The following is a 13020-nucleotide window of genomic DNA, read 5'->3' as shown; positions in this document are numbered from 1 at the left end:
ATGTCCCTAAGTGCCACATCTGCATGTCTTTTAAATACCTCCAGAGATGACGACTTCCCCACTTCCACTGGACAGCCTGTTGCAGAGCTTGACAACCTTTTGGTGAAGAAAGGAAGCTTCAGTTTACTAAGATCTAGTGAGATGCAGTAATTGAAGGATCTCTGCAATGCATTTTTATTTATTTTTTTGTCCACCAAATCACCACCTCTCCCATCCCTATCAGTGTCAGCTGTGATGTTCTAAATTGCAGAATATGGGTTGCAACTGTTGTCTGCTGGTTTAAGCTTTTTTTTTGCCGTAGGATGTCATACTATAGAGGAATGAAATAAATCTAACAAAATTATAGAAATTAATTCAGCCTCTGAAGTGAGTGTGATTGGTTTGGATCTGTTTTATTCTATGTCATGTCATGTAATCTTATGTTATTTTAAATAAGGCTAAGGTAGTCCATGTGTTGCTGGATGGCCACAGGATCTCCCCACCAGAGGGCTTTCTTATCCGCAAGGGACCAGGAAACTGCCACTTTGACTTTGCCCAGGAAATTCTCTTTCTGGACTATCTACAGCCCCAGCTGATTAATAAAGTACAAAGGAGGTAAAGTAGGATGATTTTATTATCTGATCTACACCTTTTCTCTTAACTGGTATTCTTTCATACTCTTTGTTGAAGCCAACTGTATGAGTCACCTGGGTGAAAATATGAAGTACTTAGAGCAAAATGTTTCATTGGGTTTTAACTATGCGCTGTTAACCAGTTTTCATGAGATCAGAGGACAGTTGAGTCCGTAATTGCAGGCAGGGAGTTCAGGGGCTGGTGTTTGTGGAGGCTTAGTTCTTTGGTTTTGTTCTCTTCCTTCCTGAATGAGCCAAGGGTACCTAAAGGAACCATTTTGTCTTGTTTTTTTTTTTTTTTTGGCAGGACTGGTTCAAAGAGAATGGAACAAGCTAGTATGGACTACGAAGCACCATTAATGCCATGTGGCTGTATCCTTCTCTGTCATTTTCTTACTTGTCATATAGAATATTTTAGGGTTATATGCTATGAGTCCTGAGCTTTTTGGATCCAACAGTTTCTGGTGCTGTAGGAAATCATAGAATCATAGAATAGTTAGGGTTGGAAAGGACCTCAAGATCATCTAGTTCCAACCCCCCTGCCATGGGCAGGGACACCTCACACTAAACCATCCCACACAAGGCTTCATCCAACCTGGCCTTGAACACCGCCAGGGATGGAGCACTCACAACCTCCCTGGGCAACCGATTCCAGTGTCTCACCACCCTAACAGGAAAGAATTTCCTCCTTATATCCAATCTAAACTTCCCCTGTTTAAGTTTTAACCCGTTACCCCTTGTCCTGTCACTACAGTCCCTGATGAAGAGTCCTCCCTCCCCAGCATCCCTATAGGCCCCCTTCAGATACTGGAAGGCTGCTATGATGTCTCCACGCAGCCTTCTCTTCTCCAGGCTGAACAGCCCCAACTTCCTCAACCTGTCTTCATACGGGAGGTGCTCCAGTCCCCTGATCATCCTCGTGGCCCTCCTCTGGACTTGTTCCAGCAGTTCCATGTCCTTTTTATGTTGAGGACACCAGAACTGCACACAATACTCCAGGTGAGGTCTCACAAGAGCAGAGTAGAGGGGCAGGATCACGTCTTTCGACCTGCTGGTCACGCTCCTTCAAGAATATAAGGAAGGCTTATAGTAAGTATGAATTAAGAATAAATAAATATGAATGTGTGACCTCTTTTCAGATACTCTGGTAGCTTTTTTTCTGCCTTTTGTAGTCCATCCAAGCTTGAGCTAGAGGTCCATTAGGACAGTTGAGCCAGCCTATGAAAGCTAGAAGTAGTCTTCACATTTTTGCATTTCTTTGAATGTTTGTCTCATTTTATATCTTTATTAAGGTTGACTAGAACTGTGTAATATTTTTGCCAACTTTCTTAGTGTTTGTGATTTTTTAAAACCTAAGTTTTCCTAGATAAGTACAGTCTTTTATGATAATGCTATCATGCCATGCATCTAGCTGATGGGCCTTTTAAATCCATTAGGCTATTCTAACCAACTTTGGAGACAATGACATCTCAGCAATACTAAGTTCCCTGCTAGTTTCTGTGTCTACAATCTGTGTCTGGATAGAGCAAAGAGAAAGAAATGGGTACTTCATTAGCAAAATGGACAGCATAGACTCCAGCCATTCAGTTTCGGGGCATATTTACTGGCCAGTTATTACCCCTGTAATTCAAAACTAGGCAAAGGCATATTCAGGAAATGTAGGAATGCAGTAAAGACTCCAAATAGGAGCTGTGGTGTTATTAAGTTGCAGTGTACAAGAAGGTAAGACACACACTAATTCAACAGTTCTTCATCTGATGGATGAATGTACATATATGTGAATATGTATATATGTAAACATATAGATAAACTTTTGGGTAGTTGTGCCACCTGCAGATGTTCATGTGTGTATTATCAGTGACAGAAAAGGCAAACTTCATGTCTTAATAGAAAATTGTTTATTCAGAGAGGTTTAGACATAGTGAAGTCTGAAGTGAAAAGCTGATATTTTTTGTTTTCATTCTTCTAAGCTGCAAGTGTCTAACATCAAGATGTGTCCTGCACGGTAATTTTGAAAACCACAAATTAAATAGTCTGTTTAGACAAAGTATCAGAATTTTCCTTAATAGCGTTTTGCTTTTTAGTTATTTTCCAATTTCAGCTTCTGACAAGTTGGGGTGATCCATACTACATTGGTTTGAATGGACTGGAGTTCTTCAATGAACATGGAGACCAAATCTTACTAACTGAAAACAGTATCCTTCTACAGACCAAGTGCATCTATCCCTTTCAGATACACAGTTTGCTCCCTGGCAAATTACCATATGGCATCACTTGCTACTTCTTCCAAATTGCCATTTTATTCCATGCAATTACTCTGCTTGTATTTCTCAGTATTTGTGTGATGATACTTGTTTCCATATGTTTTAATGTATTCTATATATTTTCAGAATATTTCTTCTGTGAATGGGATGTACCAACAATGCAAGACAAGGTCAGAGAAGGGAAGGCTTAAGAAGGATATGGTACTTTTTGCTGTCAACATGTATTCTGCTATGGTATGGAAGGACCAGAAAGTTTGAGCTATAAATTCATAAGGAAAGGTTGAGTTCAGTTCTTTGTTGTGGTATCTTTCATTGTGCCACAAGAAAGAAATATTTCATAACTCTTGTTTTGGAGCTTTAGACTATTCTAGACACCCAATCCAGTTGTGAAGGTAACGGCTGAGACTTTGAATTTGATTCAGTGTTCCCTGGGTAACCAGAGGGAATGAAGGACATGCTTGAAAGATTCATAGTCATCAAGATTACACTTCAGTGCTCTTTATCAGCTAAAGTCTCTGAAGAGTTGCAAGCTTCATACCCTAACATATAATTCATGTAGTTCAGTCACATGGAAGAAAAAGTTTTTTAGCCAACTAGAAAGGATAAAAAGCATGAATGCTGCATAAATTGTATGTCTCTAAGGGTCCTTCTTGCCTAATAAATAGAGGACACAATGAAAAACATCATAAAGGCTTTTTCCTGAGTGCTGTTTTTAGTCGTATCTTACATGATGAACTTGGAATATATGTAATGGAGGAGAAGCATTTTGAAATTGAAAAATGGTAACAAATTGGTTTTAAGAACAAGGGATATTTAACTTAGCTTTTAAGTGGTCTGTCTTTACAGTGCAGTGCAATGCCAGGTAAAGATACCTCAGCTCATTTTGAATGGTGTCCTGTTTCTGCCTGTGCAGTAGTGTTGCTTGGATATATTAGGATCTCAAAAAGAGCATATTTGTCTTGGTGCAGTACTGAATGTGATAATTGAGCACTGAGCCTGGAGCAAGTTTTTCTCAAACAGTTGAGGTATTGCTGTGTTATTCCTTAAATTCTTTGTAAATACTTGCAGACTCAAGCCTTTTAGAAAGCAGGACAGGAGAAATTAATGTCCCTCAAACTGGATTACTAGGATTTTATAATTCTGAAGGAAGTGCCATCTATCCCCATTTCTTGGCATGTCTTTAATATACATATGTTTTTAAATTAATGTCTTAGAAAATCTGGTTACATAGGCAGTCTGTTCAATAGCAGGTTTAATCTTTTCCTCTCAAAAAACCAAAAGAAGGCTTTATTAGACAATTCCTGGGTTTTATCACAAACCTTGAGGAACTCGACAAAAACCTAGCCTGGCTGATGACTGCCTCCTGGAAGTATATGTTTCTTCAGATGTATTTCATATGAGAGGTTTTCACAAGTGCATGCTAAAAAAACGGGGTTTGTCACAAAACCCTGGGAAGTGTCTATTGCTGATAAGGGAACTTTATTGATGAAGTCATAAATACAAATTTGGAAATATATTAAATGCATTTAGCTAATTTATTCCTATTTTTTGAATAATTTTGAATGCCAGAATCTGTAAGGTTTGTCCTGCTTTTAAAAATATACCCCCAAGTTCCTCAGCTACCCATGTGAAGAGCTTAGAGTATTTCTGCATTTTACTGCTGTAGTGGCGAATGGTTGCTCATGGAACACAGAAAAGCAGGCATGAACTTTCAAGTATGGTGCTTCTGAAATGTCCTTTTTGGTTGTTTACCCTTAAAGTATTTTTCAGATATTGCTGCTTTTCCAGATAGTGTGAACATTTTAGAAGATGTCTCTGGAGACGTTCGAACTCCAGACAAACTAATTGACAGAGTAAATGACACAACTGATGGCAGACATATGTGGCTTGCACCAATTCTTCCTGGTTTGGTATATTTTCTCTTTTCATTCTGTTTTACTGATGTGCATAGATGTAGCTAGAAGCAGAAAGGAAAGGGGAAGCATACATAATTTTTAAGTGACTTTGATACTAGTAAATGATGCTAAATAACTGCCTTTTGGAAGAAGTTCTTTTTACTCCAGTTTCTTTCTCTTCACTGCACAGAGAGCAGCAGTACAGATTTCCCAGGTTTGTAATCTCCTTCTGTCTCCATGGTGCAACAGCAGAATTTCCAAGACTAGCATAGATGTTTTTTCAGTTAGTACGATAAAGATACTGACAAAGGAATTTAATATGCATATTAATATGCCTAAACACCTTTCAAACAGGAGTGGACTGGGATCTTAAATTTGTTTTTACAATAAGCAATGAATGTTATTCCAGCAGGAAGAAATTTTTAAATCTCATTATCTGTATTGAATTCAAACTCATAAATTAGAGATGACAGTATTTCATGTCCTAGGGCCCAAAGCGATTCAGCCCTTTTAGAAGTTTAGGCTTAAAATATGGGGTATCAAATGTCTAAACAGGAAAAGTAGATAAACTTAGATGAGTTCTGATCTGGTTTGGGAGAGGACATTTTTATGGGCCTGTTATGGACATAGTTTATATGTATTAATTTCTTAGAAGAGGATGCATTTCAAAAGTAACAAAAGGTAAACCTGACACGTGATATGTTGTAGCTTACTCTGCTGGAAAAATCCTTACTCTGTGTGTTACAGTTATTAATTAGAATATTAAAAGCAAAGAAGTAAGTCAGTTTCAGAAATACTTCATACAACATCGTATGTTGTGATGCAGTGGGTATAATTAAGATAAAGCCTTTAAGTGTACTTGGGAATACTGACCACTTGCATTTCTTAGGAAAATGGAAGCTCTGTGTAAAATGCTTGAAGCTCCTACTGTGTAGGTCCCACAGCTTGAAACCTGGTAATTAATTTGATGCGATGCTCGCATGTCCATTTAGCATCATGATTGAATGATTTGACAACAATCTGAGTTTGCTCATGTCCTTATAAAAGACATGCTTGCAGAGGCTGTTTCATTGTGGTAAAAAGGAAAGTAACAGTACCTGGAGCTGTAGCACAGATGCATGCACAGTTTTGTGTTGTTGTGTCTGACACCAAAGTACTGTAGAAGAACATAAGATATCAGCCTTAAAAGGGTAAATTGATAAGAGTGTGATATGCAGAAGGGAAGAGTAATCAATTTAATGGCACTTCCTGTGCTTAAGCTGTAGCAAATTTTACCTTTTCAAGATCCACATAGTACTTTTCTTTCTTCCATCTTCCATGGTAGTGCAGCCAGGAAGTGCAAGTGGATTTAGCAGTCAGTCTATTCGTGATCATCCTCTGTAGCTGGGATGCTGATCCAAAGCTTGTGTATGCTTACATCCTCATTGCTAGGCTGCTTTGAAACATGCCGGTTGCCTAGAAAACTGAATTAACTCTTTGCTATATTGGAAGGTTTGAAAGCTTTAAGGAAATTTTATATTACAGCTTTTCTTTTCCTTTCTGAATATCTTTTCCCTTCTAATTCTAAAAATGTTTTTATCTTTTGTGAATTTATTACCAATGTAAATACAATTTGAATTGTTTCCCTGTTATTGATAGTAATTTTATTTGTTTCAATATATTTTCCATCAAATTTGTCATTTGCTGTGAGACTGACAATTGCTATTGGAGACTGTGCCCAAATTGTGTTCTGGAAAATTACAGCTATAAACGTTTCTATTGATCACATTTACCTTTCTTTAGTTAAAAAAATGCATAATGATTTAACGCTACTAATAACATCTTCTCCAGTGTATCAAATGATTCAAGCTTCACAGGATACTGGAGATGAAGCTTAAGATATACTGGCCTAAATTTGATATAGTAGCTCATAAAAGGAGTAACATAGAATTAACTGTAATAGGAAAGATTGGTTTCCTACAGCCTAATCTTTGGTCTTAACATTTTGACATTAATGTCACTGAATGTAAAATGAACAATATTCGAAGCAGTAATTGTTCAGCAAGCAGTTGGAGAATGGTCGCTGCACTCCTATTAGGGTTTCTCACAAAAAACCTGCAAAATTTCTGCAAGAGCTTTCGAAGTCAGGGGATGTAAGCAAAATTTGAGTCTTGCAAATAGAAAGGTGGATTCCATTCATATGTGGTGGAATGGAATGGAGCGGAATTTAATGAAATAGAATGGAATGGACCAGACCAGACAAGACCAGGCTTGAATGAAATAGAATGGAATGGACCAGACCAGACTGGACCAGACCAGAGCAGACTAGACTAGACTAGAATGACTCCAGCTCGTCTTATCTGAAGGCACATGTTTGTATTTGGTTGATGTGTTTTTCTACCCCTTCTCTAACTGACTAGCAGTCCAGGATGACAAGCTCAGGTGCAGATGTCATCTTCTGATGAGTTACGTATACATTTGAAAGGGCAGCTCTGGGGTAGAGACATCTGTGAATTATCAACAGAGCTGATAGCTGAACTTAAATCCTTAGAACCAGTTATCTGTCCTCTAGCTAGATCTCTTTAAATGTGAAGCTCTTTATTCAACATGCATGAGAATTGCATTTCTTTGGGGAATTTGTGTGGTTAAATATAAATTAATTCTCTTTTACAGGTGAATAGGGTATATGTCATTTTTGATGTACCTACTACTGTGTCGATGATCAAGTTATGGAACTATGCCAAAACACCTCAGAGAGGCGTGAGAGAATTTGGTGTAAGTAATTTTTGTATGTATTTTGTATGTTCTGGTGAGTCATCTTGCTTGATTTCTGTACTTATTTTCACAGTTTACTGAAGTGTGATTCCATATAATCTCAAAGGATGGGATTCATCTTGTTTAACTATGCATTTAGTGTTGAAATGACTAATCTATGCCAGTCATCTGTCCTCCCTTTCTTGTCCAGGGAAGGAACACTTTATCTGTTTTTTTTTTTTTCTTAGATAATTGTCTTAAGATTGTAGACTGTAGAGCAGGCCTGGAAGACTGGCTTAAGCTACAAATCCAAGTTTTAGACAGCTGAAGTGAGGTGGGATTCATTAATTCCTAGATTTAAGAGTGATTCACTCCAGTTAATAGAACAGCAATTATGTAAAGCATGAAATACATTTTTAATTATCTACTTGAAAGCTGCATTAGAAACATCACTGAGAAGACAAAAAACTTGGAGGAAAAAAAACCCCAACATCAAAACCTAGCAGCGAATAGAGAGAAATGGAAGTTTTAAGGAACAAAAGCTAAACTAATCATAGAATCATAGAATGGTTAGGGTTAGAATGACCCAACTTGTGAAACAAACAGGGCAGAATGACTTCTAGTTAACTGATAGAGACAACTGCTGAAAGCAACACCTAACTTTCAGATGGTTGGTTTGTTTGTTTCTTAAATATCTTTAGCTTCTTGTGGATGACTTGCTAGTCTACAATGGGATTCTGGATATGGTGAACCATGTAGTATCAGGCATCCTACCAACCTGTGATCCAGTGGTCCCGTATCATACCATTCTCTTTACAGATGATGAGAAGATTTGCCATCAGGAGAAGAGAACTGTTATTAGGTATGTGAGTGGATCTTGATTAGAAGAAAGAATCTTGTTTTCAAAAAATCTTTTAATATGACTGGTATCAGCAATATGCATATTACTATAGAAAATTCCCTCCCAAAGCATACTCAGCCTCACTTAACGAGAAAAAACAATAGCTTTTTTAGGTACTAGGACCAAATTACCAGCTTTATTTGTAGGTATTTTTGGCACTTAACTGGGATTTGTGAATCATATATACATATGTTTTCATTGAAGCCTGTAGTAATAATTGCAAAAAGAAAAAGTTAGTCTTCCTTAGAGAAAAAATAGAAAATCCCAATGATATCACATGGAGGAAAAAAACATTAAAGAAAAAGAATCAAACATCAAAAGTAAAGAAAATAAAATCCTCTGATTTGGCACAGGTACTTAAGGAACCAGAATTCTCCTTTTATAAACATTCTGAAATAATTAACTTCTTAAATGAGAAATGAATTGCATTCAGAGGAATGACATTTTGAAACCACTAAGTTAGCATCTCACAGAAAATATGATGAAATGCAGTGAAAAACACACTTATACTTAGAAGGTCAGGATTGATAGGGTCTAAAAACCAGTCCCTAGCAAAGAAAATGAAGATTGAAAGAATAATTTATTTTAAATGCGAATAAAAGGGAAAAATCTAAAGCTTATAGGAATGAGCACTTACACATTACACAGCTAACAAATAGAACATCTTGCACGTATATCACTTGAAAAAAGGGCAAGTTTTGCATTCAGAAATGGCACATGATTCATTCAGAAGAGTATTCAAATATTTAAAAGTAAGTGGAAGGGACATAAGCTGTCCTGATTAAGAACAGAAGTTCACATTTGCCTATGGGGTTTGTTTTCCCGTGTTTCTCTAAAGAATTGGTTGTTGGCCATTGGTACTGTCAGATATTGAAATAAATTATTATTGTTTGTATGTATTGTGTTAGATTCATGTTTTCGTACAAGTGGCTGTGTTGCCATGGTAAATTTTGGAGGTAGACAATTTTTCAAGTGAAAAAGTTACGGAAATGAAAATGTCTCAAGGAAATATAAATATGAGAACTTTTTTTCAGTGGGATATAGGAAGGAAGAGAAATGAACCTTGACTTTCTTCAGTTTAATATCTTTCTAGGAATAAAGTTATTTTGTTGGAAGCAGAGAAACACCAGCTGTAACCACAGATCTTTTTCACACAACTTCCTTTCCATATACTTATAAGACCCATATCCTTTGCTTTAGTTTTAAGAGGGGCATACTTTTGGTGTCACACAAACTGGTCTGGTTTCCAATCAAGAACATGCTAAGTCTCTTCCCTTCTAGATTTCTGTGCAGAAGCTTTCTTGGTCTTCCTTTTTAGCCTGGTTTGCAATCTTATTTTCCTTTTTCTCACCTACTAGCCTACTAAAATATAGGTATGTAAGCAAGAGAAGACAAATCCCTTGCTAGAATTTGGATAATACCTCTCCATTTTAAAAATGCTCTTGAGCTTCTGTGTGGTGTTACCTCTAATTTTGGCCTATTCTCTCTCGCATGTTACTGTTCAATATTTTATGAACCCCAAACTGGAGTCTGATATTATCACCAGTTGCGTCTGTTCTGATTTACTTCAGGATTGGTTCCCCTCTTTCACTCTGGCAGCTTGAGAGACATTACATTTTTCTCCAAAAATGAAAACCTGTTTTGTGCAGTATTTGTAGAGAGAAGAAAAATACATTTATTTTGTTTTCCAAAAGCATGTATGTTTTGTGTTTCTCTATAGGAGAGCGAGATATTTTCTTTAATTTCAATTCAGCTCACTTGTTTCTTTCCTGCAAGTTGTTTAATTTCATTTAACTCTGAAGTTACTACTTCTTTCCCAAAAAGAAATCGTTAACATTTTGCAGCAGCTTGCAAACAAAACTTGTCACACTGAATGGATTTTGTTTAGTTCAGAAAATTTTCAAATAATGCTATATCAACATTACAAAACAGTGTTAAGTTCCATATAGGGATTTTTATACCGTCTTTGAACAGCACTGATTTAAAATCTCTCTTTTTGGTTAATGTAGTTCCAGCTGTGTAGGCAGGCATGAAAATTGTAGAGTGAATATGGTATTTCTATTCGAATGTGTGCCTGAACGAATGCCACTAATTAAAACTGGCAAGAAATCTTTCAGGTGGCTGCAGACAGAGAATGCCTTTCCTTTCTAGACAGTCTCACATAATGTGGCTGTGCTTCATAGCTTTGTTTAGCCTCTAGGACTTAAATAACTTATTTGGTAACCTTTTGCATAACTCATAACTTCTCACAATGTTGATTATTTTGGCTATTGTACTGATTTTAATCTTTCCAGCAATCATGTGGGAGATCAGGATGTACGAATGATGAATGAAAATGAGATTGTTACAAACAGCAAAAAGAAGCAGGCTGTGGCTGATCCAGGTCGGTTCTGTCTTCTACAGTTTTCTTCTCATTTTCCACAGAGACAGTATAGGTAGTGAACATTGTTATAGACCTAAACTGGGAAAAGATGGGAGACTTACACCTATTTTATATATCAAGCTCTACTTTTTCTGCTATAGAAAGGCAAACCAGGAATGTCATACTCCAGTGGATTTTTATTCTATATCTGTATCAGAAAGTGGACAGTATAAATCAAAGACATACGTGGCATGTAGTCATAGTGTATACTAGCACATACACAGAAGTCCTCAGAAAAGAAACTGCTTGAAGATAAACTAAAAACTGTTGTCAGTTGTACAGCTTTATAGAGAGCTTCTGGAATAATAGGCTCATTGCATCCTCACTGGCCTTTTGAGCAGCTTTAGAGATGATGCATGTGTGTCTCAGAATCAGCTGCTTATTGCTCCTCAAGCAAATCCAAAATTATAATAAGTGTAACAAGGGGTAAAACATGTTGACTTTATTCCTCCCACTGTCTTTCTGGTTGGTCTTTTCTCTTACAAAGTGATAATTAAAAAGACAACCTCTTTTTTTCATGAAGAGAAAGAGTAGATTGTATTTATAGTCTGAAGAGTCCCAGTCATTCATTGTAAATTACTCAGAAAAGCTCCTTAAATACATTGCAAATTCTCAGCCAAGCTGGTATATTCATGATTGGTTTTCTCTCCTGAGCATGACACTTTCTCCAATTAGTTCCTCCAGAAAGTGTTACAGAAATTATTTGATGGTTTTTCATAACAGCTCTGTAGGAGAAGGATTTGAAATGCCATTGCCTGTGCAAATACGGTTTAAAAGTTGTTAGTATATTAGCACCAGCTGTGTCAAAAGTATTTTGAACATCTCTGTGCCTGTTGTAATGACATCCTGTGTCCCAGTGCAGACATAGCTTGTGTCCAGTAGTGAACAGCTGTCGTTGCCATGGCCATCACATCTATTGTCCAAACATTAAGTACACAGAATGCCTCTGAAGTCAGCAGCTGAGGACTGTCTGTTGCCATCTACCTCATATCTCCTCTGTAGAACTTGCTTGTATCAGTCACAGTAGTTGACAAAACAGATCTGCAGAACGATTTGGGTTGGAGGAGAACTCAGAGGTGGTCCCCTCCTGTGGGACGCCCTAACCCCTACTCAGAACAGTGTCAACATTGGATTCAGACCAGATTCCTCAGGAAAGTTGTTCCACAGGACTGAAAAAATTGGCAACACTCACTGTCAATGTAAGAAACATTACTGAAAAGAGTATCTTAGCTTTCCTTCTGAGAGGGAAAGAGAAATAGACATGTTTCTTCCTCATTTTAGTCTGTGGTTTCACTGTTAATACAGGTACAGTCTTAAAACAGCACTTTATTTTCCTTAACAGCTTTGCGTCCAAAAACCTGCATATGTGAGAAAGGACTGCAGAGGAGGAAAAGATAACACGGGATTGTGATTGGAAGGTCCTGAATACATCCAGCCCTAAATAACTGCAATCTACATCTCCAAGATATGTGTCATCCAAATAGAAGATTTTCCATGTCTGCCAATGCTGAACCACCTCCTGTCTTAAGAGAAGAAGCTCTATTTGCTACAGGACATTTACTTCAGTAATGAAATTTAAAGCATAAATTCAGTTTTCTGTTTTGTTGGGTTTTTTTTAAATGGTCATTACCTGTCTGATTTTCCCCACCCCCCTGCTCTGTTCTTCTATTTTGCCTGAATTTGGTTATATGAACAAAGAGGCCATACCTCTGTGCTGCACCAACCAGCTGTGTTGCCAGCAACCTACCATCAGTTTTGGGAAACAGTAAATGCATTTTAACTAGCAGAAGGTAAGGAGGGAACTGCATTTTTAAACACAAACTACTCTGCATATGTAGTCGTTTAAACAAAACCTCTAACCAAATAATTATGCTGCAGGATTTGTAGCTATGCAAATGTACTTTTCACTGAACATTTCTCTTTTGTGATAACCTGTAAATCTTTTCCATAAAAGATTATTCCTTTCTCATTTAGAACTTGCTTGTTGTTTCCAGAGAGAACTGAAACTGGAGTCAGTATATGCTTTTAGACATGAAGCAGAGATATACTTTTGCAACATCTGATGTAGAATCAAAATGTGCTGCTTCCCTTTCTGTGCTAAGTCATGAGTGCAATATCTTGGGTATTTGCTTATATAAAGCACGCTTCTTAACTGTTGTTGGCTAGGCTGAAAAGACACAAGATAGCAATGCAC

The 13020-nt window shown here is 37.2% G+C and overlaps 1 protein-coding gene across 5 annotated transcripts in view; it reads left to right on the top strand.

The window, feature by feature from the left end:
• Window positions 1–12802, top strand: part of KATNIP (katanin interacting protein) — a 61059-nt gene extending 48257 nt beyond the window's left edge. For 4 of the 5 annotated variants that reach the window (XM_065684011.1, XM_065684009.1, XM_065684012.1 and 1 more), the window contains exons 19-26: window positions 437–594; window positions 919–983; window positions 2696–2806; window positions 4646–4785; window positions 7423–7524; window positions 8205–8365; window positions 10699–10787; window positions 12169–12802. In XM_065684011.1, coding sequence (XP_065540083.1) covers window positions 437–594; window positions 919–983; window positions 2696–2806; window positions 4646–4785; window positions 7423–7524; window positions 8205–8365; window positions 10699–10787; window positions 12169–12224 — 882 coding nt within the window. In that variant the 3' untranslated portion in view covers window positions 12225–12802. The remainder of the gene's footprint in view (window positions 1–436; window positions 595–918; window positions 984–2695; window positions 2807–4645; window positions 4786–7422; window positions 7525–8204; window positions 8366–10698; window positions 10788–12168) is intronic. The other variant, XR_010613657.1, reaches the window with a different exon arrangement.
• The last annotated feature ends 218 nt before the right edge of the window (window positions 12803–13020 follow it).

The sequence above is a fragment of the Lathamus discolor genome, chromosome 6 (genome assembly GCF_037157495.1).
Source record: "Lathamus discolor isolate bLatDis1 chromosome 6, bLatDis1.hap1, whole genome shotgun sequence".
In the NCBI taxonomy this organism is placed as follows: Eukaryota; Metazoa; Chordata; class Aves; order Psittaciformes; family Psittacidae; genus Lathamus; species Lathamus discolor.
This window is presented reverse-complemented; position numbering and strand designations above follow the sequence as displayed.